At 42.5% G+C, this 27,875-nt stretch overlaps 2 protein-coding genes across 4 annotated transcripts; both read left to right on the top strand.

Annotated features, from left to right (window-relative positions):
- Positions 1-26: 26 nt before the first annotated feature.
- On the top strand, positions 27-5,607 carry LOC149307766 (uncharacterized protein C1orf50 homolog). Its single transcript, XM_089534397.1, has 4 exons — positions 27-237; positions 2,827-2,913; positions 3,687-3,818; positions 5,004-5,607. The coding sequence occupies exons 1-4, from the start codon at positions 46-48 to the stop codon at positions 5,187-5,189; spliced, it is 597 nt and encodes a 198-aa protein (XP_089390523.1). The 5' UTR covers positions 27-45; the 3' UTR covers positions 5,190-5,607.
- Positions 5,608-7,900: 2,293 nt separating this feature from the next.
- LOC149307765 (cell division control protein 42 homolog) lies at positions 7,901-27,235 on the top strand. Of its 3 annotated transcripts, none has more exons than XM_089534407.1 (6): positions 7,901-8,039; positions 16,262-16,403; positions 17,379-17,451; positions 19,757-19,866; positions 19,975-20,172; positions 24,485-25,247. In XM_089534407.1, the coding sequence occupies exons 2-6, from the start codon at positions 16,299-16,301 to the stop codon at positions 24,533-24,535; spliced, it is 537 nt and encodes a 178-aa protein (XP_089390533.1). In that variant the 5' UTR covers positions 7,901-8,039; positions 16,262-16,298; the 3' UTR covers positions 24,536-25,247. The 3 variants fall into 3 exon arrangements, with proteins under 3 accessions (XP_089390533.1, XP_089390532.1, XP_089390531.1); XM_089534406.1 differs by having other exon boundaries at positions 24,335-25,247; XM_089534405.1 differs by lacking the exon at positions 24,485-25,247 and adding an exon at positions 25,858-27,235 and having other exon boundaries at positions 7,902-8,039.
- The last annotated feature ends 640 nt before the right edge of the window (positions 27,236-27,875 follow it).

Genomic DNA, 27,875 nt, shown 5'->3' with positions numbered 1-27,875 from the left:
CGCCTCCTTTCGCGGAGTGAGGGGAAGCCTTTCAGAAGGCAAGGAATGGCGTCGGCGATGGCGGCTCGGGCGGAAACGGGACCTGGAGAGGAAGGTTCCGGGGGGCAGCTCTCCCAGGCTAAGGCTTCGGAGGCTTCGGCGTTGGTCGAAAGGAGCCCAACGGAGTTTCAACTGGCTCCCGCCGCTCGGAAGGCTCGGCCCTCGGACCTGGTGGCTCTGGCGGAGCAAGTGGAGAAGGTGGGCAAGGGTTCCTCTGAGCATGTGCAGAGTGCCTGGGGCTAGGAGCCTCCAAAGTTCAGCGGCGGCAGGTCCAGGGTCACTTCTGCAGTTAGGAAGAGCCTAAGGAGCAGAGATAGGACAGTACTTGCCCATAGGGAATCATTGGGGAATCCTTGCCCATAGGGAAATATAGGGGTTGCTTGTCCATAGGGAATCACTGGAGAAGGCTTGCCCATAGGGAATCATTGGGGATTGCTTGACCATAGGGAAATACTGTATAGGGATTACTTGCTCATAGGGAAACATAGGGATTACTTGCCTTTAGGAAAATGTAGGGGTTGCTTGTCCATAGGAAAGCATGGAGAAGACTTGCCCATATAGCATCTTGGGATAATCCTTATGTTTCCCTATGGACAAACAATCCCCAGTGTTTCCCTATGGGCAAGTATTCCCCTATCATTCTCTATGGGCAAGTATGGTTTCTCTATGGGCAAGAACTGTCCTCTGTTTTAGTCTGGCCGAAGCCAAAGGGTGCTCAGCAATGGCTCCTTTTCTTCATCCTGGAGAGAAGTGACCAGAGGAGTGTCCAGTGGGGCTCTCTCCTGGGCCCAGGGCTATTTCACATCTTTATCAATGACTTGGACGAAGGAATAGGGGGCATGCTTATCAAATTGGCAGATGACACCAAACTAGGACGAGTAGCAAATACCCCAGAGGACTTGTAACTTTGTACTTTGCCCCCCTCTCTCATAGTCCAAAGCATCTTCTGCTTCAGTGCCTTTGGGCTTCTTCCGCACTAGTTACTTCTTCTGGTTCCACCCGACAACAGATTGTGTAACTGCTTGTGGGCTTTTATTCATGTGCCGACATGTGCGCTCTCTCTCTCTCTCTCTCTCTCTCTCTTACACAAGCAGATATATAATATTACATGACGCTTGAAAAACATTCCAAACAAGTATACATTCCAAAGGACAAACCTTGATTTTGCCATTTTATATAAAGGACACCATTTTACTATGCCATTGTGTTGAATGGGATTTGAACATTCATAGGTTTTGGTCTCCACAGAGGGTCCTGGAACCAAACCCCAGCAGATACCAAGGGCCCACTGTAATAGTATTAATAATACATAATGCCCCATTGTATCTAATGGGACTTGAGCATCCATGAGTTTTGGTAACCTGATACCAAACTCCTGGAGATACCAAGGGCCCACTGTAATAGTATTAATAATAATACCCCATTGTATCTAATGGAACATGAGCATTCATGGATTTTGGTATCTACAGGGGTCCTGGAACCAAACCCCAGCAGATACCAAGGGCCCGCTATAATAGTAATAATAATAATAATACCCCATTATATCAAATGGGACTTGAGCATCTATAGATTTTGGTATCCACGGCGGGTCCTGGAACCAAACCCTAGTAGATACTAAGGGTCCACTACACTTTTGTTCTTTCTTCCCACTCATTTATTAAAACATCTATATCTCCATTGAGGAGGAATGGTCTCCAGTAGTTCAATACTGTAAAAAAAAAGATGGGAATAATAATAATAATAATAATAATAATAATAATCTTTATTTATATCCTGCTTCTCTGTTAATAATAATAATAAACATTTTATTTGTATACCGCCCTTCCGTAAGATCAGGGCGGTTTACAGCAGTTAAAATACACAATATTCAATTTAAAACCATACCAAAAATTACATAAATTACACAATAAACAAAATCAAAACAAAACAAAAAGCAAAAGCCCCCGGGTTAGCCAATCCATTGCCTGTGCGGCCTGTGCGGCGGGGGGGCCTATAAGGACTTAATCGGGGAATGCTATTTGAAACAGGTAGGTTTTCAAATCCCGTTTGAATTGGGCCAGGGAGGTAGCTGAGCGGAGCTCTATGGGCAGCTTGTTACGAAGACAACCAAAGTGGGATATAAATATGCAGGAGTATGCAAATGAGTTTGGTGTGTAATTTTAGAAGAACTGTTTTGAAATTTCGTTTAAATAGTATATAATTAAAAGGAAGTTGTGAAGAATGAGGAAGACAGGAGAATGGACACAAATTGAAATTTGGGAAGTCACATTGGCCCCATACAGACAGGCCAAAATAAAGCTGCTTCAGGTCACTTTAGAGATATGCTGTTTAAATGATGCATGTGTCCTAAGAGTCCGGAAGCCGCGCCAAAGCCACAATCCTGTCCTAAAAACTGGAATACAGCTATGGCGCAGCTTCCAGACTCTTAGGACGCATGCATCATCTAAACAGCATATCTCTAAAGTGACCCAAAGCAGCTTTATTTTGGCAGTCTGTATGGGGCCATTATGACTAGAACAAGACTGGATAGGGTTATCTGTATGTGTATAAATGACCACAACAATTGTACTTTGCTGTTTTGTAAAGCATTTTATATATATATATATATATATATATATAAAATTATATCTTGACATCTTGCAACAAGGTCCTGACGGAAGCACAATTGAAATACAACCTGAAGCACAGCTTAAGAAGATAAATATGTCAATATATAGACTGAACTGAAACAGACACCTATATCCTAGCCTCCTGGCCAGTACAGTAATTTCCATTTTCCTCTTCCAGGCTGACGATTTTGTTAGAGCAAATGCGTGCAACAGGTTGACCGTCATAGCGGAACAAATCCGGTACTTGCAAGAGCAAGCCAAGAAGGTAATGCTGGTCTGGTGTTGTGGAAACCTGTAACTGTGGTGGGATGTGTAGTTCTGAAACAGGACATGGCCCCAGCAGAGAGATTTCCCCTTTCAGGGGGAAAATTGAAGACCAAACCCTTCTTCTCTGACCCTCAATGTAGCACCTTCTCTTGCATCTTCATTTCATGGTACAGGCAAGAGGCGTCTCCATTGTCCGAATCTCATTCTAGTAAGACATGCTGGGCTTGGTGGTCCCGCAGGTTTGCCTTCTTTCACACAGATCAAATGTGAGTTATGTGGACTATGAGACAGGGATGTGATATAGAGGATGGAGCAAGCTTGTTTTCTGCTGCTCCAGAGAATAGGACTCGGAGCAATGGATGCAAGCTACAGGAAAAGAGGTTTCACCTTGACATAAGGAGGAACTTCCTGACAGTAAGAGCTGTTCCACAGTGAAATATGTTGCATCGGAGAGTGATGGAGTCTCCTTCTTTGGAGGCTTCCAGACAGAGGCTGGATGGTCATTTGTTGGGATGCATTGATTGAGAGTTCCTGCATGGCAGGGGTTGGACTGGATGGCCCTTGTGGTCTCTTCCAACTATGATTCTATGAAATGTTTCTTTTTTGGGTCTCTGGCCCACTAGTGGATGAAATATAGGGTGGGCATGGTCCTGATCCTTCTGTAGTTCCCTACCCTAAGGGATATGTAGTCCAAGACAGGTTGGCCCCTTATTTATTTTCTCTGCCAAGCAGCAGGAGAGCATTCTCAGCCTTGTCTCTGGTGTTTTTTAGGTTCTGGAGGAGGCGAGCCGAGACGCCGACCTGCACCACGTGGCCTGCAACTTTGTGAAGAAGCCGGGCAACGTCTATTACCTGTACAAGCGGGGAAACGGCCAGCGCTACTTTTCCATGCTTTCGCCAAAGGTCCCAAAATGTTCCCTTTCTTGAAATTAAGTCACAAGGAAGGACAGCGGTGGGATTGGGCTGAGGTCCTTCACAGGCTGCATCTCCATTGCAGAGTAAAGGCAGTTGGACACCTCTTTAGCTGTCATGCTGTGAAATCCTGAGATCTGTAGTTTTGTGATATGTTTAGCCTTCTCTGTCAGTGTGTGCTGGTGCCACAACAAACAACAAATCCCAGGGTTCCATAGCATGGAGCCGTGGCAGTTAAAACACTCTCAAACTGCATTAATTCTGCGGTGTGGCTTAGACGCTTGTGATTCTGAGCAATGAATCTGTGCATAGGTTTTCCCAGCAGCGTAAACAGAAACAGGAGTGCGTGTGAAGGCTTTTGTCCAAAGAGGTAGGGTGGGTGACTTCCTGAGAGTAAGGGCTGTTAAACAGTGGAACATATTCCTTCCTTGGAGATTCTAGTGGAGTCTCCTTCCTTAGAGGTCTTTAAACAGAGGCTGGATGGCCATCTGTCAATGGGGATGCTTTGATTGTGAATTCCTGCATGGCAGAATGGGGTTGGCCTGGATGGCCCTTGCGGTCTCTTCCAACTCTATGATTCTATGATCTACTAGAGTTTTGTAGACAAATATTGTGTGCATAGTTCACTGATGTAAGCCCGAGGGCAGGGAATCGTCTAACTAAAAGATTGTATGTACAGCGCTGTGTAAATTTACAGCGCTTCATAAATAAAGGTTAATAATAATAATAATAATGTTTCCATGCGCCATCAGTGATGTAGAGCTACAGTTTCTTCCAGCCAGTGTTTGGAAAGGTATGCATTACGATATGCATTACAGCTCCCAGCTGAGAGCCAGCATAGCATAGTGGTTTGAGCATTGTATGACTCTGGAGACCTGGGTTTGAATCCAAGCTCAGCCATGAAACCTATTGGGTGACATTGGGCAAGTCACACTCTCTCAGCCTCAGAGGATGACCCTGGCAAAAAAAATACCCCAAAGAAATCTTGCCAAGAAAACCCTGTAGTAGGGTTGGCATAAGTTGGAAACGACTTGAAGGCACACAAAAGAACTCCCAGTATCCATCAGCGCCATGCTAGTGTGCGGACCTCTGGGAGCATTGGTCCAAAGCAGTAACCATGCCAAGCTTTGCTGCAAGCATTATGGATGCTTGATCTGTCTTTCCTCTTGCCTACAGGAATGGGGGGTCAGCTGCCCAAGCGAGTTCCTCGGTGCTTTCAAGCTGCAGCATGACATGTCCTGGACCCCTTCGGATGACATCGAGAAGCGCGACGCAGAGTTGAACGTCCTGGAGAAGTTGCTGACCCAGCAGGCCGCCTTGCCCCCCTGCAGCGAACCCAACTTCCGGGGCCTGACCATGTAAACTGCGCATGCGCAGAGCACTTTGTGGAAGGCGATGCCATCTTTGTCCCTTCTCCTTGCAACTTTGCTCCCACCAGAAGAAAGAAAATGAAATGACAAGACTGAAATGGGGGCTCCTTTGGCTTTTATGATTGCCTTCCGGGAACCTCTGGACGGCTCCTAATGTCCGAACTGCGTCTGCTTTGAACGAACCTGGCTTCAGGGTTTGCAGTTATGTTATGAACCTTAGGCACAATCCAGCAAGAAAAGGGGCATCCTCTGTTTCTGAAGGACCCCACAGAGTAAACCAAGCTGAGCTTTATTTCTTTTCTCTCCTTCCTTTTGAGGCTCTAATCCTAAATACTTCTCCCTTGTTCAGCAAACTTCATAAGATTGCATTATTGCTAATTGCATACATTTTTTGCCTTTTTTCCAAATGACTCACGGTCCCATTACGATTCATTTCTCCTTCCTTTATCTTATCTCCACAGTAGCCCTGTGAGGTGGGTTGGGTTTAGAGATATCAGCTCATCTTAAAGTCTCCTTTGTGGCTGAGAGAGGATTCGTTTCTCCAGAAACCCAAAAGCTTGGGCTCCTCTAGCCTGCGGTTGTAACCCCAAAAGTAGCCTGGCATCTACTAAATCCCATTCGGGAAATACAGTGGTCCCTTGGTGTCCGCTGGGGTTTGGTGCCAGGACCCTTCATGGATACCAAGATCCATAGATGCTGAAGTCCCATTAAATACAATGGCATAGTAAAATGGTGTACCTTATATAAATTGGCAAAATCAAGGGTTGCTTTTGGGATGTGTGTGTGTGTGTGTGTATGAATATTTTCAAACTGTGGATACTTGAATCCATGGATAAAATCTGTGGATACAGAGGGCTGAATAGTAGTTTTGAACCACAGCTCTCATACTTTCCTGCCTTTGCCCATTTTCCCTGAGGCTGATGGGATTTGCAGTCCTAAACATCTGGAGGACACCAAATTGCTTACATTTCCTCTACATTAAACTGGATTATCCACAGAAAACATAGCAGGGATTTTAGTTATTCCCATCCATAGATCTTGCATATGATGCTGAACTCCAGTTTCCCATATATGCCTTTGCAGGTAGAGGGGAGCATGATGCGCCACCGTTTGGAGTATTTCATGGTGGATTTTAGAGAGGGCTTTTGGGGCTTCATCTTCCTCCTGTGAAAGCCTGACTGATCCTATTATTTATCCATCTTTTGGTGTCAGATTAAACGTGACTGTTTTTCCCCCCGAGCACTTTGGTCCTAGCGAAATCGTCAATGTCTCGGACAGCGGGTTTTCAATGATTTTAAAAAGGGGTTTTAGTGACAGTGACATTGGAAGACGCTCCCTAAGAATAGTGGAGTCTCCTTCCTTGGAGGTCTTTAAACAGAGGCTGGATGGCTATCTGTCAGGAGTGCTTTGATTGAGAGTTCCTGCATGGCAGAATAAAGGAGTTGGACTGCATTCGGATGGCACTTGAGATCTCTTCCAGATTTATGATTCCCTGGTTTCTTTGATCGTATCCCATGCCCTAAGATCTGCCGATATGGAATAATTAATAAATTGATTCTCCTTATGCCTGAATCTTAGTCATGCCTGGTATTGGGTCCATGCAAAACCAACAACAAGGGAAACCTATGGGATTCACGGTGGTTTACTGTAATTAGGAATATATATATATATATATATATATATTCATTATTTTCATATTTTATGACTTTTAGAGTATAGGTTGAATGTTGTTTTGATGGATTCTGTACGGTGCCATGCAAATTAATGGCACTATAATAATAATAATAATAATAATAATAATAATAATAGATTTTAATTTTTTAAGATTTGAAAAACATGAATTACAAATAATAATAATACTAATAATAATAATAAAGTATTGCTAGTATTAAAACATAAATTAAAAAGAAGAATAGATAGTTAATGGGAAAAAAAGAAGGGAAAGGCTTTGAAGGAGAAAAAACCCAGTATAAATAAATAAATAAATAAATAAAATTGATAATATTGATTTATTATTAGTAGTAGCATTGATTTTAATTTTTTAAGATTTAAAATACTGATTACAAAAATTAATAATAATATTAAAATATTGTTAATACAAGTTAAAAACAGGAATAGTTAGTTAATGGATAATAGAAAGGAAAGCCTTTGAAGAACAAAAAAATCACTCAGTATAAATAAATAAACAATAATAATATTAATAATGATTTTAAATTTTTAAGATTTAAAATAAGATTTAAAAAATGTGGATTACAAAAATTAATAATAATAATAATAATAATAATAATAAAATATTAATATTGAAATAGAAATTAAAAACAGGGATAGATTTAAAATAAGATTTAAAAACCATATGTAATAATAATAATAATAATAATAATAATAATAAAACATTGCTAGTATTAAAGCATGAATGGAAAACAGGAGCAGATAGTCGAAGGGCAAAAAGAAAAAACCCCAGTATGAAAATAATATTTAATTTTAAAAAAAGGAATGAAGCAAAATAAATGAATGAATAAATGAATGAATTAATCTTTCCACCCTGAAGGGGAGGGAGGGAGGGAGGGAGCCCTATTGAGGGAAGAGCCGCGTGGGCGGGGCCAGAGCGGCTGTTCCCTTTATGGGCCGACCCTCCCTCCGTTGCAAGGGAAAAAGCCCCGCCTTTGCAGGGAGCGCGATGACGTAACCGCGCACGTACGTATCGACGTCTGCCCTTGCTGCCGAGTGGAGGAGACCCCGGAGCGAGCTGCCAACGCCCGGCGGACGAGAAGCAGAAGAGCAGAGGCTCCGAAGAGAAGGAAGGAAGGAAGGAAAGAAGGAGGAGGAGGAGGAGAAGGAGAAGGTGAGGCCTGGTCCCTCGGGAGGAGGCCTTCCTTCCGAAGCGCCCCTGAGGCGCCGGAGGGGAAGTGGCGGCAGGGCTTCCCGGGCGCCGCCTTCGGGGGTCGGAGCAAGGCCCGGCTCTGCCAGGGGAAGGGTTTGGCTGGGCCTTGGCGGGGAAGAGGCCTTCGTGGGTCTCTCTCTCTGCCTCGATCCTTTCCTTTGGAAGGGAAGGCCCTCCTCGCTTTGGGTCTCAGGAGGAGAGAGAGAGAGAGAGAGATGGAGAAAGAAAGAGATAGATATAGATATGGATATATAGATATATGTCTCTCTCTGTATGTATATATATATATGTGTGTGTGTGTGTCTATACATGTCTGACAATAGGAGTACAGTGTATACGTAGTGTGTGTGTGTGTATGTCTGTGCATATGAGTAGATATATATATATGATATGTGTGTGTGTATATATATATATATATGTCTGCATATGAGCTTATATATATATGAGTGACTATATATGTATGTCTGTGTGTATATATATATATATGTGTGTGTGTGTAGGTCTGTGCATATGAGTGTGTGTGTATATATATATATATGATATTTATGTGTATGTGTGTGTGTATATCTGTCCATATTTATTTATTGATGTGTGTGTGTCTGTATGTGTGTATATATATCTGTGTGCATATGTCTCTCTCTCTCTCTCTCTCTCTATATATATATATATATACATACACATACAGTGTATATATATACGTGTGTGTGTGTGACTATATATCCATGTGTGTGTATTTATATATACACATCTGTGTGTGTGGATATCTGTATACATATGAGTCTCTCTGTCTATGTGTATATATAGATGTATATATATATATATGAGTGTGTATCTGTGCATATGAGCATCTCTCTTTTGCTCTCTGTATATATATATATATATATATATATATATGTGTGTGTGTGTGCATGTGTGTGTGTATACACACGTATATATGAAAAGACCCCTCCTTTAGAGCTTTTGAAACAGACTTGGATGGCTATCTTTTGGGAGTGCTTTGATGGCGCTTCTCTCCATGGCAGAATGGGGTAGGACTAGATGGCCCTTGGGGTCTCTTCCAACTCTAGCATCCTCTCTATCTATCTATCTATCTATCTATCTGTGTGTGTGTGTGTATGGGGAGGGGAAAAATGGGCCAAGAGCACCCCTTGAACCCTATCATGGCCTTAGGGTTGCCATAGGCCAAAATGACATGGAGGCACACAACAACAATATGCATGTATTGATTGTATGTGTGTGATACACACACACACACATATATATGCTATCCTGTGAAGCTGAGAGAATGTGACTTGGTCAAGGTCACCCAGTGGGTTTTTATGTTCTAGCGGCTGTTTGAACCCTGAGTTGTAGCCCAGCACTCAAAACGCCGCACCATGCTGCACTTCCATAGGTATGTGTTTGTGTACATGTATAGCTATAGAAAGTCTTTCTGACTTATGGCGGCCCTGTTACACATTCGCCTTGGGCTGAGAGTGTGCAATTTGACCCAAAGTGTGACCACATCTATGGAGGTTGCAGTCCAGCGCTCAAACTGCTGCACCATCCTGACCTTCCATATGTGTGTGTGTGTGTGTGTGTGTGTATATATATATACACACACACAGTCATCCCTCCATATTTGCGACTTTGATATTTGCGGATTTGATTATTCACAGATGCAACTCTGTGGTCAACTTTGACTAAAAGTTGCACTGAAAGAGCCAGAGATTCCTAGAGGGAATACTCTACTAGGCCTTTGTAGCTACTCCAGCGCAACTCTATGGCCAGGGTCTGTTGGATGTTGACCACAGAGTTGCGCATGGAGGACCTAGAGATTCCTAGAGAGGTGTCCTCTCAGGTAAAAACATGGTGTTTTTGTTATTTGTGGTTTTTCCATGTTCATGGGGGTCTTGTGCGAATATACCCTAGCTAATATGGAGGGACAAGTGTGTGTGTGTGTGTGTGTGTATATATATATATGTATTTATATGTTTATGTACCCACACACATATATGCGTTTAAAGAAAAGGGGGATTGGCTAAGTTGACTTATTTTAGGACGGGCTCAGAGGCATGGAGGGCAAAATAGGAAGCATCTCGGTTGCATGCAGTGTGTGTGTGTGTGTGTGTGTGTGTGTTTCTTTCTCTCTGTGCCCAGGGTCCATGGTTGCTGGGGATGGAAGGAAGGAAGGAGGAGGCGCTGCCTCTTGTTTCGCGCTCCCATCCTCCACTTCCTCCCTGCGCTGGGCGTGACAGTCCCAGGCCCCTGCGCACTGTGTGCACTCATGCTCCCGCCTGCGACAGCTTGTCAGGGAGGAGACAGGAAGAGAGAGGGAGCGAGAGAAAGGAAGGCGAGAGGTGTTTTCCAAGTCTGAAGAGGGATGGGCAGGACGACAGTAAGGGCTCCCTTGGCGTATAGTCGAGTCTCCTTCCTTAGAGGTCTTTAAGCAGAGGCTGGATGGCCATCTGTCAATGGGGATGCTTTGATTGGGAGTTCCTGCATGGCAGAATGGCCCTTGCAGTCTCCTCCAACTCTATGGTTCTATGGCAAGCCAGGAACATTTAAGTGTATTAGGACACGATAAATAATATTAAACCAAACAATAACACTTTTATTTATACCCTGCTTTTCTGCCGCAGGAGCAGTCAAAGCAGAGGAGGGAAGCATGGGAGTTGTCCTATGTGGGTCAGTGCTCTGTGACGCTTACAGCCACTGCCCAAGATAGGCTTCTGGTTTAAATAGAGAGGTAAAATGGAGTGAGGCAGAGGACAGCTCTCTCAGAAAGGCTTAGAGTCAGCCCAGAAGAGACAAGAAGGTTATTATTATTATTATTATTATTATTATTATGCATTATTTATATAGCGCTGTAGATTTGTGGAGGCTGGAATAAATGGAGGAAGAGCACACGCTTGTTCCAGTTACATGTACAGACTACAGCGGAGGAAGGAGTTAATCGCGACGGTCTTTTAATTAAGATTACAACAGCTTTAAATGTGTGCCACGCATGGTAAACGGTCAGGCTAAAGTGGTTGGGTCCTTTCTGAAGCGGTTGTAAATCCATGAGTGAGAATAGTTACAACCTGATACGGAATGGGGCTGAAATGGAACCCGTTTCGCTCCGACTTGCCCCAACGCAATGCTGCTTACGCCCTCGGCTTGCAATACAAAACTCATAATGCTATCATCCTTGTGGAAATCCTTTTTGTGAGAGTGGCAGAGAGGCCGAAATCCTGGCCCATAAGTCTCTTCTCTCACATTTGGAAGCATTACTTGTGGCCAGGAGCTCCCAGGTTGGCTTTGATGGGCAGCTCCGGCTTCTTACCTCTCCCATCAGTGATTCGGGGAGGAGTGATACTACTGGCCTACTTCACAGTGTTGTTAGGACTGCAGTAAGTTAATACACTCATCCCTCCATGTTCGCAGCTTAGACTTTTGCGGATTTGATTATTCACAGAGTTTATTAATATGTTCTCTCTAGGAATATCTAGGTCCTCCAGCAACAGTGTGATGCGGCAGCTAAAAAGGCCAATGCGATTTTAGGCTGCATCAATAAAAGTATAGTGTCTAGATCAAGAGAAGTAATAGTGCCACTCTATTCTGCTCTGGTCAGGCCCCACCTGGAATAATATTGTGTCCAGTTCTGGGCACCACAATTCAAAAAGGCCGTTCAGAAACTGGAGCCATGTGTCCAAAGGAGGGAGACTAAAATGGTGAGGGGTCTGGAAACCAGAAAGCCCTATGAGGAAGGACTTAGGGAGCTGGGGATGTTTAGCCTGGAAAAGAGAAGGCAAAGAGGTGATATGATAGCCCTGTTTAAATATTTGAAGGGATGTCATATTGATGAGGGAGCAAGCTTGTTTTCTGCTGCTCCAGAGACTAGGACCCGGAGCAATGGATGCAAGCTCCAGGAAAAGAGATTCCACCTCAACATTAGGAGGAACGTCCTGAGAGTAAGGGCTGTTCGACAGTGGAACACACTCCTTCCTTGGAGATTTTAGTAGAGTCTCCTTCCTTGGAGGTCTTTAAGCAGAGGCTGGATGGCCATCTGTCAATGGGGATGCTTTGATTGAGAGTTCCTGCATGGCAGAATGGAGTTGGACTGGATGGCCCTTGCGGTCTCTTCCAACTCTACGATTCTGTGATTCTATAACTCTGTGGTCAACTTAAACTAAAAGGTGCACTGAAGGACCTAGAGCAGTGATGGTGAACCTTTTACAGACCAAGTGCCCAAATTGCAACCCCAAACCCACTTATTTATTGCAAAGTGCCATGTCCCTCTGGCTTTCTAGTAACAAACTCTGTCAAACTCTGTGCTGGGGCGACGGCACATGTGCCCACAGAGAGGGCTCTGAGTGCCACCTCTGGCACGCATGCCATAGGTTCACCATCCCTGACCTAGAGATTCCTAGAGCGAACACTCCTTTGTAGATCCTCCAGCACAATCCTATGGTCAGTGTCTGGCAGATGCTGACCACAGAGTTGTACTGGAGGACCTAGGGATCCCTAGAGAGGGGTTCTGCCAGGTAAAAAGATAGTGTTTTTGTTATTTGTGGTTTTCCCACATTCACAGGGGTCCTGTTCCCCTAACCCCAGCAAACGTGAAGGGACAAGTGAATATATGTATATGGGGTACTTTGAGTATCATGCCTATGCCTACTCCTCTACCTAGTAAAGTGACTGACTGAATCATAGAATCGTAGGGTTGGAAGAGACCCCCAGGTACTCCATCCATTTAAAGGCCAGAACACCCTGAAAGGTGGGGTGAATATATAATATGGCATCATGTCTTCCTTTGTGAACAGTATCCCTTGGGAAGACATTGACCTGATTGCTTAGAGTCGTATCTTATTTGAGACTGAATCTGCGAGGGAATGGTCTACTTGCTTATACATCTCTTTCTGGGAGAGTTTACAAGTGTTCTGTTTCCTAATCCTCTTGTTTTGCAGTTGGTTAAAGCAAAGGCCCCTGAATCCTCTTCGGACGTTGGATTCCAGTTCCCATCATCCTGTGGCAGCCTGGCTGCTGGTGAGGCATAATGGGAATCACCATTTGGAGGGTCGCATATCCCTTATCTGTGTCTTAAAGTAAACCTCATTAATCCAATCTTAATGAGAAAGACCCATGCGACCTTATCTCATATGTATGAGAATGTTTAATACAATGAAACTGTACATTAAGTGATGTGTTTTACTAGTGTCACAGTTGCCTACTGATCTACTTTATAGAGTTAAGTCATTGACCCAGTTTGAGTTGGTGCTAGTAAACCGGGATGCTGGGAAGTTCTCCTAAAACAGGCTTACATGGACAATTGGGGATTGTTCTTGCCCTGATTCAGCCTTCCTCCAGTATAAGTGTATGAGACTTCTGACATTACGTCTTATTCAGAACCTCACACAGCTATGGATAGGGATGGGAGTGCTTCTCCACCGGAGAAGAGAGGAAAGGAAACCCATCCCGATCTTGCATCTTTTGAATGTCTCTCAGATGGAGCATTGCAGAAAGCCCCTGCGTTTCTTATGCCTTGCATTCCTAACATCATTCTTCCATCATGGAAAGCGGTCTCTCATGTCTAGCCACAGAAGAATAACAGGTTCTCCTTGATATTGTGCTTTAGCCAAAGGAAAAGAGATACTTACTTGTCGCAAGCCGGCGCATTCATTTGTGTATCTTTGGCTGCTGTGCAAGAGACCTCTTAGCTTCATTACTGAAATCGCTCCCCCCAAATGCTCAGCACTTCTCTTAGGCGTTTTGTACAAAGCCGTGATTAGTTTTGCCGATTATAGCAGCCTGTAATCACAAACTGGACTTGCTATTTCATTTCCGTACACGAAGGATTTTGAATTTGAATTGGCATTCTCACGTACCAATGGCATATATATGTCTCTCCCTGGCTTCCACTCCACTAAAACATCTGAGGAAGTGGACTTAAGTTTTCTAAAGCTCATGCTACCAACTTCTTTCTTTCACCGAGTCTCAAAGGTGCCACAAGATCTCTCTACATACTGATTTTACAGACTAACATGGCTATGTCTTTGAATGTAATCCCATACGTTGGCTCTTGGAAGTGTTTGCAACACAGAATGAGAAACCCATTTTTAAATTGGTTTTGATGGCTTTTAGATAAGCCACACTACTGTGGAAATCTTTCGATGGAGACTTATTTTAGGCCGTTCTCTGATTTAGGGATTGCTAGTGGTAAGGTTGTTAGACGTAACCCTTGTTTGCTTGGTGCTTTGCGTTTTGAATTGTGAAGTACTAAAGTACTCCTGTTCATTGATTCTTTCAGAAGCATCTTACAAGTTGTGGCACTTGTGGCATCCGAATTCTGCTGAGAATACATCGTGTAGTAATCGCTTTGAGGCTTGTTTGAAGTCCAGGTGTTTTGGACTTCAGCTCCCAGCATTCCTGACTGTTGACCAAGGTAGCTGGGGCTTCTGGGAGTGGAAGTCCAAAACACCTGGAACACCAGAGTTTGGGAACCATTGCTGTAAAACAACAACAGATCTGATGAAATTTTCCTGGAGGTCAGGAGAAATGGAGACAAGTATTAGGACTTCTAGTAAAAGTGTTAGTTGATTTCTTAAGGGCAGGTTAGGTCAATACCATCTTGCCATATCCCCCAGCAGTTTACAATGCTTTTTCAGGGCTAATTCCTTGGTTTGTTTCTGCCAGAGGTCTATTGGCAAACAGAAAGAGAAATCAACCATGGCAAAGTACAGTGACGCAGAGGAGAACACACCCTGACAGTAGGAGGAAGTTTTGACCTCAACATGTCGGTGCATAACTGTTGGCAAAAGGAAGAGCTGTGCTTTGAAGACACTAGACCTCTGGCTGCGAAACTCAGGATTTATTAAGAGGAATAGGAAGGGGATAGGCTGGTGCGTTTGGGTGTATGCAACTTCGCCTATAGAACAGAGCATTAAACGTCTGTCACAGACATAAGAACAGCCGTGTCAAGTCCGTCTTTCATAACTGGAAACTCATTGAGAGCAATTTTAGAGAGGTACTTAGTGTTAGATCACTTGCCATTTTATTTGCGAGGTAGTAAAGCAGTAGCTATGTTAGTCCTCTGTAGCAAAACCAACCAAGAGAAACTAGTAATGTAATTGTCACTGTCAATACATGGTGCATTTGATTTCCTTCTGGCCTCATTGCTTATGATGCCAAGCCCTGTGTAGTACATGCGCCTGCAATGCTGGATCATGTTTCGCGCATCCATTGATTCTGAGAGACATGAATGAAAATGTTTAAATCTTTGAGGTGCCATAGACTTCTTTACCTTATTGCAGGGCAGATTTTAAGTGTTCATTACTTGATGGGGTTAAATGCAGCCCTCAGCTCATTGTTGGACTGCTGCATCCATCATTCCTCTCTAGTACTGACTATGGCTGATAGGAGTTGCAGTCCAGCAACATCCAGAGGTCTTTACCTCTGTTCTAGGTTTCAGTACCAACAGGCAAGAAAGGCATGCCACAAAAGGCATATTCTTTGCAATGTTGTTGCTTCAGCTTTGAACCCATGTAGTTAATTTGCAAAGTCACTTATTTTAGGGTTCTTTGTTTTTAAAGTCAATATATTATGGTTACTTCTGAGCGCCTGCTTGCAAAATGGGAAGGAAAGGGTTTGTGGTCAAAAGCCGAATTGTAGCCTCAATGCAAAATGTATGAGCTGAAGTTTCCAAGCTCAGCAAAAAAAGGAGAAGAAACAAATAGTGTCAGCCTTATTTCGAACTTTGGATTCCTGGTCAGACAAATGTTGTACACCACATCCCTGCTTCATAGACAAAACTATGCAATATGAATTGTATAAGTACCTTTTCTTCATTCTACTAGATGACACATTTAGATATGAATTCCTGGTAATAGTTCCTCTTCAGTTACGATTTCTGGTCTAAGAAGTCCCCTTTGTGTTCATAAGAAAATGTCCTGGGACTTTCAAGTGATGATGGAGCAAAACATAGATGGAGAGGACTTAGAACCATATTATATCCTGGGGTTTCTTGGTAGAGAAGGAAAGAGTTCTTCTGGGAAACCTCTGCTCTCTTTGACCTCCTTGTTTCAGGCTCTTTACCTACTAAGTCCTAAGCTGTCATAGACTTCTCTTTGCCAAGGCTTTGCGGTGCCTGAATCTGCTTAATGGGAAAAAGCTGTCCTCTTTCAAAATATAAATGAGACCTTCTCTTTGTTTTGTTTCCTTTCCAGATCAATCTTCGACTTGACCCAGTAGCCGATCTTCACTATGCAGACTATTAAGTGTGTAGTTGTGGGCGATGGAGCCGTCGGTAAAACATGTCTTCTAATTTCTTACACGACAAATAAATTCCCATCTGAATATGTACCAACGGTAAGTAAAGGGTAAACTTCACCCTGTTTTTTGGGTATAACAAGAGGGATTATGATCCTCTTAATTCTACAATATAGTGACATACCTATGTTATGTCGGCTTGTATCCATGTAACATAAATGTTTGGGAGAGCACTTGTATTTGTCCTGCATTGGAGAAACATCTACTCCAGAACCTCTGGAAACATTTAGGTTTTTGTCATACCTAAAAGAGATTGTGGTGAGGCTGCTGCTATTATTATTATTATTATTATTATTATTTTAAATATCACCCCTCCTTGAGCCTCACGCTATTTAACAACTACCAGCCAGTCTCCAGTATTTGTTTTTTGGGTGAGGTTCTGGAGTTTCTTATGGCCTTGCAACTCCAGCTCACTTTACAACCAGCTGATACTGAGTGATATATTTCAGTTTTTGTTTCACTAGAAGCACAAGAGCCGCATGACAAAATACTTGCTCTGACCACAGGCGTTGTGTTGTTTTGTGTTTATCTGTACGTCGCCTTTCCCCAAAGCTGGGACACAAGTTAGCTTACAGACTAAAGAGAAGCAAGTAAAAGTATGAAGGGATAAAACATGCAGAAAAAGACCTTGTGCTGAAATCTTACTCAAGGTCTATCCCTTGTCAAAAACAGATTATTTTAAATGTTAAGCTCAATCAGAACTTCAGCCTTTTCCAAATTTCACGTCTTTTTTCAAATGCCAGATTGCTTGTTTAATGTAAAAAGACATACATTTTCCTTATAGATAGAAAAATGCTGTATTTTAACTAATTACAGGATTTACTTCCATTTGATTTTCAGAATGGAATCTGAGATGTTAGTTGACTTCCAGGCAGAGTAGCTGCAGGGTTTGAAAGGAGATTTCAAGTTTCTGCTCACTGTTTTCATTTCACTTCTTGCTTACCTGTGTGTTGTTCACATTTAAAGGCTGTTTTGGTGTCTGAAGGTTGATTTTGTCTCTCATTGCCTCCCCAGGTTTTTGATAACTATGCTGTAACTGTGATGATCGGTGGAGAGCCGTATACCTTAGGCCTGTTTGACACAGCAGGTAAGTTCCCTTTGATATTAATTCATCTTGGAGGGTGTGTGTGTATGAAACAAGTGACTTTTCATTCCTAGATGCTCACCTAAACTGCCAAGATACTATATTAACAGCTTGACGGGTACATTTTTAAAGAAGCACCCAGGGTCAAGTGTAACATAAAGAGCTTTACAGCATTTGCACACTCCATTAGTTTTTCCCACTAAAGACTGGCTACTTGGTGGTCAGTCTGTAATTCTCCTGTCTCACTTCCTTCTCTTTCAGTACTCTGAACTCAGACCGTTTTGTGAAAGTTTGAAATGAGTTGATAATATGATGCTGTAGTATTTTCCATGTACCGAACCAGTCCACAAGCTGTTTCCAGTCAGCAGTGAGTTTTCAGGAAAGAGAGAAAGAGTTGTAGCCAGTGGGCACAGATACATTACTGGCCCCTGACCAGAAATAGGAAAAGTCACTTTATGGTCCATCACATCACATAGATAGAGAAACACTTCTGTAGGGAGAATGAGAGAGCAGTTGAGGGAGAGGGAAGATAGGACAATAAAGGGAATTAATAAGAAGGGAGGCAAAGCCGGGGCAGTTGATGTAGTCATAGAATCATAGAGTTGGAAGAGACCGCAAGGGCCATCCAGTCCAACCCCATTCTGCCATGCAGGAAATCTCAATCAAAGCATCCCCATTGACAGATAGCCATCCAGCCTCTGTTTAAAGACCTCTAAGGAAGGAGACGCCACTACACTCCGAAGAAGGAGTGTGTTCCACTGTCGAACAGCCCTTACTATCAGGAAGTTCCTCCTAATGTTGAGGTGGAATCTCTTTTCCTGGAGCTTGCATCCATTGCTCCATTGTGTCCTATGCTCTGGAGCAGCAGAAAACAAGCTTTCTCCCTCCTCAACATGACATCCCTTCAAATATTTAAACAGGGCTATCATATCACCTCTTAACCTTCTCTTCTCCAGGCTCCCTGAGTCGTTCCTCATAAGTGCTGAGAATGTTTGTGTCGATAGGCTTATATCAGTGGCATATAAGGAAATGGCATATTTGCATGTAGTTTGTTAGATTTTTAAAATAATGTATGGAGAACACATATGTTAAGAGTCAAGTGTGCATACTTTTTATTTCCAATTCAAAAACACTGTCCTGACTGCATTCAGGACACTCTTCCTCCTTTCTTGCATTTAGTCAGAGAAGTACCATCTGTACAGCCTCCATGATGCTTTTTAAGATTTCGTTCCTGGTTGAATATTCTATCATGGGTGACTAATGGCCCTAGCCTCTGTTCTCATCAAGTGGAACAAACACCAGGGGATTGGCATGGCACAAGTGGTGCCCGTGGCAGATCAATAGGCAGGATTATGGTGTAGGCCTGGTCTTCCGTCTTCTGGTTGGCAGGGAGTAGTTGTTGCTTGTCACAGGCAGACAACTTGCTTGGCAGCTTTATTTGTATGGCAACCACACCCCTTTATATGTGTAGGAAGGGAAGAAATTCTGTTCTTGGCTCCATTGTGTTGAAGCGAGACAGACTTGCTTGCTACCCGCGATATTGGTGCAGCACTCTTTCTTCCTGTCTTGAAATTAGGATCTGAATCAGGGTTAGATTTAGTTCTATAATGTTTACCTCACCTGCCTATAAAACTCTTGATGTAATCTTCAGTTGGGCTTCTGTATCCTGGTAAGAAAGTGTATGCTTCCTCTGGCTTGTCCATAGCTCTGAGAATTGGATTAGGATAGGTGAAAGTGAAGAAAAGTGACTTTTGGAATTAGTGTTCATGCCTTGTGAAGATCTCTGCTGATCATAGAATCATAGAGTTGGAAGAGACCACAAGGGCTATCCAGTCCAACCCCATTCTGCCATGCAGGAAATCTCAATCAAAGCATTCCTAACAGATGGGCATCCAGCCTCTGCTTAAAGACCTCCAAGGAAGGAGACTCCAATACACTCCGAGGGAGTTTGTTCCTCTGTCAAACAGCCCTTACTGTCAGGATGTTCCTCCTAAAGTTTAGATGTAATCTCTTTTCCTGTAGCTTGCATCCATTGCTCCATTGTGTCCTGTTCTCTGGAGCAGCAGAAAACAAGCTCGCTCCCTCCTCAATATGACATCCCTTCAAATATTTAAACAGGGCTATCATATCACCTCTTAACCTTCTTTTCTCCAGGCGAAACATCCCCAGCTCCCTATATGCATCATATATGTTACGGGTTTATACTTTTACATATAGTTACAGCTGCACAATTCTCCCAAAGATTATGTGACTCCATGCTGCTCCTCCCTTGAACAAAACCTGAAACTGGTCTTTTTCCTTTTTGTAGGGCAGGAAGATTATGACAGGTTACGGCCTCTCAGCTATCCCCAGACAGACGTGTTTCTGGTCTGCTTCTCAGTGGTCTCGCCATCTTCGTTTGAAAATGTGAAAGAAAAGGTGCGCATGTTCTGAAGTGAAATCCAGTTTCTTTAAAACATTATAAAATATCCCATGCGTATTTGCTCTATGGATTTTGTGTTATAATCTGTACTTTTCTCTCTTCAGTGGGTACCTGAAATCACTCACCACTGTCCAAAGACCCCCTTTTTGCTTGTTGGGACCCAGATTGATCTCAGAGATGACCCCTCCACAATTGAGAAACTTGCCAAGAATAAGCAGAAGCCTATCACTCCTGAGACTGCTGAGAAACTGGCGCGGGACTTGAAGGCTGTCAAATATGTGGAATGCTCTGCACTCACGCAGGTAAGGCCTTTTCGCTTAGGATGTGCTAGACTACCGTTCTTTCTTTTTGCAGTAGTGGCAAACAGTTCAACACGATGGAGGGTAAGTTCTTTTTGGAAAGATTTGGTCTGATTGCTTGGAAAGCAGTAAAGTGCTGGTGAGTTCAAATGCTGTACAAATATATCAAGTATTCCCTATTTATTATCACATCTGATACCAAACTAGTTGTGTTGGTAACACAGATTTATCAATGAGCAAATAGGACAAACAAGGATCATGTAAAAGGAGATATTTCTGGTGTAAGAAGTTCAATTAAAAAGGATATATAGAACTCTCATGACAAAGAAGGCTGACAGTCATTATCAGAAGCATAATATTATCTTGTGGCCTGAGATGGTAGTATGACTAACTCTATCCTATCCTATCCTATCTACACACACACACACACTGTATGTATATATGTATGTATGTATGTATGTCTCTCTGAGAGCCTTTAGGGCTGAGGGGCAGGGTATAAATACCCTAAATAAATAAATATACCAAGAAGGATTAATAGAATGGTTGGGCACATTTGACACGCCTTTATCTACTCTGTATATCCCACTCTGAAGAAGGTGGAAGAATAGGATACATTTTCCTACTTTAACTTAAAAGTTTGACTTCCTTAGAGTAGTTATCCTTGGGTCCACTGTATATTTGCCCCCAATTTTAGACAAACCGATACGTATAGTTCAAATATATAGCCATGTTAGTCTGTAGAATCAGTATCTAAAGAGATCTTGTCGCACCTTTGAGACTAACTAAAAGTTGGCAGCATGAGCTTTCATAGCCTGCTTCCTCAGATGCGGCTGAGGAAGTAGACTTAAGTCTGTGAAAGCTCATGCTGCCAACTTCTTTCTTTCAGTTGGTCTCAAAGGTGTGACAAGATCTCTCTACATACTGATATGTATAGTAGTGTACTTGAACATTTAATAATCACTTCCTTTTAGTCACAGTTTGTTTTCATTATTAATAATGGCCCCACCATGTACTTTGGTCACATCATGAGAAGGCATGACTCAATAGAAAAGACAATAATGCTAGGAAAGGTAGAAGGTAGCACAAAGAGAGGAAGAACACACACTAGATGGATGGACTCAGTATTGTCCAGGACAAGGGAGACTTGAAGATGTCTCATCCACAGGCATTTATTGGCAATTGGTTAGTCATGTATGTTGTGAGTCCTACAGCATTTTTACTAACATTTGAGGAGTGAGAGCACCTGCGATATAAATAAAACATGGGCGAAATTCATGCTTTTGTTTGGACCTAAAACTAAGGTGCTGTCAAGAATAGGCCTGGGTATATTTCTTTGGGCTTTTACAAATCACTTCTATGCTAATTCCCTTACCTAACGAAATCTGTTGCTCATTAAGACTGGACATCGGGTTTCTTCATCGCTTGGTGATTGTAGTTATGAGTTGCAGCCACAAGGTGCTTCCATCTGTCGCTCTGCAAAATGCATCTTACGAAGAATCCTTGCTTGAAATTTTGGCTTTCTGTTACAGGAACTAGAAATTCTATCCAGGTTTTTGTGTGTGTGTAATTTTTTAAAACACACACACACACACACAAAATGTTGGGACTGTTTTTTTAGTTGTGTCTAGGAGGGTTTTTGAGAGCGATGTTGGCATCTTGGAATGCAAAATAACTCAGTGAAACATGTGATATAATGTTTTAAGCGATTGGGAGAATTCCCTTTATAATCACATGAATAAAAAAAACTTATTTTCTTTTAATAAATCTTGATTTATTAAGATTTATAAAGATTGGAACTAAAATAAAATTAACCAAAACCTGTTATATCACATCCGATGCTTAACACTGAATCTTAGACCCTCTAATATGTACATTTCAGGTTCAAATAGATTTGTTTTCTATAAACTATAAGCCATCAGAAAAATACTATAATCTTCATGCAGTACATGAAGTCTATCATTATGGGCTTGGTATTTATGTAATGGACTGACAATTGCAACAGACACTGGGATTTGGTCTCTGGCTATAGAAAATCCCTTCTTTCTCACCAGAGGATAGTCAGCTCATCTAGATTCCTAGATATTAAATACACCCATTTCATTCAGTCTAACCGCTTAAATCTTTGCAGCTGACTCAATTCTAAGCTTATGTAAAGTAAAACCATTTTTAGTTCTACATTAGCTTGTTTGCATCCTTGCACAGAGTGCTATTATGCATATCTGTTTTGGAACTAAGCGCATTGGAAACTGAGCTTAAACTGTGTGTTTTTTGTTTGGGCAAGTCGTTTTGCCTTAAGTCAGTTTGATATTGATAGATAGATAAAGGCAGGTATTGATTGAAAGCTCCCATTATTCCCATGGAAATTAGTAACTTCGTATACTTAGGAATCTGTGTATATTTTATTTGAAAGAGACGAAGGGGGTTATCTGAAAGCTGTGTTCAAAGCAAGATAAGCGTATAAAGTAGCCAGATAATGGAACATATTCAGAATCATAGGCCTCTTCCAGACTGCCAAAATAAAGCTGCTTCGGGTCTCTTTGGAGGTATGCTGTTTAAATGATGCATGCATCCTAAGAATCCGGAAGCTGCACCAAAGCTGCACTCCAGTGCTTAGGAATGGAGTGTGGCTTTGGCGCGACCTCTGGACTCTTAGGACCCATGCATCATTTAAACAGCATACCTCCAAAGAGACCCGAAGTAGCTTTATTTTGGCAGTCTGGAACAGGCCTATGTGCTTATACTTATAAGGTCAGTGGCCAGCTGTTCATAATACAGTAGATTTAGGTGAGCCCATTCAGTCCATTCAGTTTCTTCAGTTTTAGTAGCAAATGTTTACCTCTCAGTTCTTTCCAATGGCAGTCTGTTAAGAGATGCTGCTGCTTTTTGTAGAAGCTACTCTTTCAGATCATTGCTTTGCACATCGATGTGACTACTGCAGACAGAAGCATTTGTACGCCTGGCATTTAGTCCAGTCAGTCATCTGGCACTCTGCTTCCGCATGTCTTTCTTTTATCACTTCTAATTATTGTAGCTGGGATACTAACCAAACCTACCAGTTCATAAGCTCCTGGGCTCATGTTGAAATCAGGGTTTGCAAGCCACGCCAATACTTTCTTGCCTAGACTTTGTGGCAGCCCCAAAGAAGGGCCTGTTTTAATCATAGCTATGATCACCATAATATCGGGGCTTGGGAATTGTGAGAGTTGCTGTTAGTAGTCATATTCTTTCAACTGTTTTAATAGCTGAAGCGACATGAATTACACTTTTGTACAACTGGCTGGATTGAGGCCTGTTACAGACTGCCAAAATAAAGCTGCTTCGGGTCTCTTTGGAGGTATGCTATTTAAATGATGCATGTGTCCTAAGAGTCTGGAGGTCGTGCCAAAGCCACACTCCATTCCTAAGCACCGGAGTGCAGCTTTGGTGCAGCTTCCGGACTCTTAGGATGCATGCACCCGAAGCAGCTTTATTTTGGCAGTCTGTAACAGGCCTCAGTCTTAAACCATGGAGAAGAGGCAGGTACTTTTGCACTCCGAAGTACCAGACTGAACTAGAGAGCAATGAAGGAAGAACTGGGCTGCAGTGGCTAGACTTCCCTTTGCCCATACTTTTCTATGATATCAGTCTGTTACGAAATGCATTCATGTCATGTCTTGTCTATAAGTCAAGGGATAGGACTTGCATTGAAATTAACCCAGCTGACTTTTCCAGCAGCAGACGGTGTCCTATGGTACATCATGTTCCAGTGCCATCATCATATAAAACGGACGTGGCTTCAAGGGCAGCGACTTTGGTTCAGGAAGTGCTTTACTTGATAGTAATAATACTAAGACTCATAAGAGGGTTCCATTTGGAGACCTACAGACAGACAAAGGCAGGGACATCCTTCTTAACTCTTGACTAACAAGTCTTAATTTTGGAAGGACATGTGCTGTGATACTTTTCACAGATAGGGACGAAGGCCTCCTCTGTCCAAGCAGTGCTCTTGCTAACCCTCTGCTCAGCTTACCTGTTTCCTCTTTCCTTCCAAGATCTACTTTATTGAACAAAGTAAATCTGCTTTGCCTGACCACCTTGAATCCTGAATGCTCTTTGTATCTGCTTTGTGTCTCTCTAATCCTCTAACCTGCCAACTATTTTTCTCTCCTTCCCTCTGTCTTTGTAGAGAGGTCTGAAGAATGTGTTTGATGAGGCTATCCTAGCTGCCCTGGAGCCTCCGGAAACTCAACCCAAACGGAAATGCTGTATATTCTAAACAGTTTCCTCTCTCTTTTTTCCCCTTTCTCGTTGCTGCTTCCTCTTCCCGCCGCTGTAGAAAAGTTGGTTGAAAAACAAACACACAACAAAACCAATAAAACCATGCTGACTGAAAGAAGCCGTGTCTTTACTTAACAATGTCTTAGAGCAAACTCTGTATTAGCTTTTATCTTGGATTGGAAACTGCTTCTATGATTTGTTATGGCTATGGAACATGAACCGGACTCGTTTTAAACCTTCTGCTCCTTGGTTTGCTGGATTTTTTTTTAATACATTAGCTTTGAGTTAGTTTATGAAAGGATTGAGGAGCGCCTTTAAAACAGTTAAATTCGAGGGGAGGAAAAAAGTAAGTGGAGATGTGGTAAGATTTTTAAAATAGCCAAATGAAGAAGTTACGTGCAATTCATTTTCTCTCTCTCTTTCTCTCTCTCTTGTGGCTTTGTTTAACTGTATTTGCATGACGATTGTACTCGATATGGTGACCTGCAAAGTGATGCTGAAATGGTGAAGGGTGCGCTGGTTTTCCTCTGTGCAATGGGGCTTGCTGTTGCTTTGGCTGTTTGTGCTATAGTGGGGTATTTGGTCCTCTTTGGGGGGGAACGGAAGTTAGGTGTACCTTCTACTATACGACAGATGTCTTAATTTCAACAACATAGTAGGGGTGACTTTGATTCGTTCTCACAGCTTGCAGTTGTAAAATGTAAAGCTTTCTTCTTCTTTTTTAAGCAAGTCATACTTTTTGACTCCTGTTGTCCGAAGGAAGCGAAAGACAGAACAATTGTAGTATCTTACATTTCAAAATTAAAAATTAGTTGTTTGTATACATGCCTGATGAAGCATTATTCCTGTTTGCATTCGTTTTACACCAGTTTTAACATGTACACACACTATAGTGGCTGCCCTTTCTTTTTCTCATACTGGACTATACCATTCGCTTCTCTTGAGGCTTCCTTCGCTGCTTTAGCAACATGGGCTCCCTCATAGAAGCTTGCGTTGCCTTGAAGGGGTCTCCATTCTTGCTTGGTGTCGCCAGCCTCCTATCCTTGAGTCATTTCTCCTTCCCTTTTGAACATTGAGGTGTACATTGCCCATTAGGTTGCAAAAAGCTCAAGCAGACTGCCTCATGCACACGCCTCACACAACGAACTGAGTCACATAACTTCACATTTCTTGATATTCAGGTTTGCCGAAAGCGTTCTCAGGCTCCTTTTGTGGCTTTGCACATTGGGTTTTGTGCATTGAAAGGGTTGCTCAACATTGCAACATGGTTTGGTATCTAGAACGCTTGGGCAAGGAATATTGCTTCACAGCAGGATCCTGTCCTCCGCGGCTAGGTTTTCGTTTGGTCGGTGTGGGTTGTTCTTTAAGCAAGGTTTGTTTTCTAATAACGCAGACAAATGAGACAGCCCCTTTCTCTTTGCCCCTTTTCAGAAAGGCCTAAAGAATGTATTTGACGAGGCGATATTGGCCGCCCTGGAGCCTCCGGAGCCGAAGAAGAGCCGCAGGTGTGTGCTGCTATGAACGTCCTTTTCGCGGCCCCTTCTGCAAAGCTGGCGTTGATGTCATACTAAAAAGCAATGTCGAAATCAAACTAAAGATTCAGATTTCCCCCCCAATTTGTTATTTTTTTTTGTTGCAATAATGACAAATGCCGCGCGCCCTCTTCCCATGCGCTCCCCTGTCTGAGATGCAAATGTTAGTGCTCTTCTCCATTGCCCTTCGGTTAAACTAATTTCTTTTTTTAAGAAAAATAATAATATTGTATTTCAAACCAACACTGATCAATACTAGGGTTTTTGTTTTGTTGACTGTTTAATTTTTTTGTTTGGTTTTTAAAATTCAGGCATGCTTGTGGGGATTTCCTCCCCTCTATATATCAGACTAATTTTCAGGCCCTGACCCATCACTGCTAGCCTGGCATGACTTGGATTCTTTGGGCTTATGGGGCCGGCTTGCAGTCTGAGGGTGAGCAGGTTTCAGTCCTTGGAACAGATTCTGGAATTGAAAAACGCCCCAAACTGGTGCTTCTTTGAAGAGGAATGTAGTGCCCCTTTCCGATCTGCATCTCCTCCGAAGTTGCCTTGGATCTGTTTTCCTCTGTTTCCTCCAAGGAGGTCAGACCTTCCTATCTTGCCCTTTCTAAGAACGAAACGAAAACGAGCCCTTTGTCTGTGTTTTCAGCCAAAAGCTTTTGTGCGTGTGTGTGTGTGTGTATGAAAGAGACACACAAACCCCTACATAAATCCCACCCCATCAGTTGCTACTTTTCGGTCTGTAGTTTTCAAGAACACGAAAACGTTAGGCATTAAACAACCGGCCCCTTCTCTTGGCAATAGAGGCGTCTGATGATCGGCGGTGTGAGTTGATCTATTTTGAAATCTATCCACATGGCCTTCACCTGTTAATGGGAGTTTTGAAGTTTAAGAAGCTGACTTGTGTCACAAATGTGGTTCAATGTTCCCTTTGAAGAGAAAGGGAATCAGATGTGCCTCAGGAAAATAAACGGTATGGAGGGGAAAGATGTTTGAACCTGGCACCTTGGGGGACTGATGGAGGACGGACCCCAAAATGCGATAGCGCCTCTGGCCTCTTGGGTTGTTGCTCAGTGTAGCAGATCATGCGAGGGTCTCTGACCCCAGTGTTAGTAGGGATCTTAACAGAATTATACTCCAGCTTAATATTTCTCGATCTTCCCTGACTCTTTAATTCTTGTAGACCTGTTAGTGTTGAACTGATGCTTCCCCCCATGTCTTAAGTTCTTTGTATATGCATTTTTTTCAAATGTATTAAACATAAAGTATCTTCACAAGCCTGGCTGAGAATAATTTGTTTTCCCGGAGCGACTGATGCCATAAGAAATGTCATCTTCAGGATTTCGTTTCAGCAGCCGGTTCAAAACCCTCCTCTCTTCCCTGATGACTGGCAGCTTCTTGGTCAGTTTGGTTTTCATTTTGAAAAAGCAGTTACCTGAGACCTCTCCATTCAATAGTACCAAGATGCTTAAAAAAGGACTTGTGTTTTGCAATCCCATAGGAAGAACTTGGAAGATACTATTATCGGTGCATTCCAGAATCCTTCACCTTAACAAAACCTTAATCATGGTTCACTTGTGTTTCGGAAACCAAAGACCCCTTTCCTCCAAAGGTTTGAGTTCTCATATTTTAAATGACACAACACAACACAACATTCCCTTCTAAGAAACCTGAAATTGGATAACAAAATGTGTTCTGGTTTTGTACCTCTACTAAACCTGTGTGGTGCTTTTAAAACCGAACACTTGTTCATTCTCTTGTTTCCCACCCAAATGTTCATTGCACTTTGATCACATTCTGATTATAAATATGAATGGATTTTCCTTTAGTGTTGCAAACTAATGCTGGTTTTTTTCCAGCTAAATATATAGTAATATGGCCCCAGTTTAGCTTCTGCTCTGTTTGCAGTACTTGGTA

This window comes from Sceloporus occidentalis, unplaced genomic scaffold, assembly GCF_023333645.1.
Source record: "Sceloporus occidentalis isolate IW3139 unplaced genomic scaffold, rSceOcc1.0.p SCAF_8, whole genome shotgun sequence".
NCBI lineage: Eukaryota > Metazoa > Chordata > Lepidosauria > Squamata > Phrynosomatidae > Sceloporus > Sceloporus occidentalis.
This window is presented reverse-complemented; position numbering and strand designations above follow the sequence as displayed.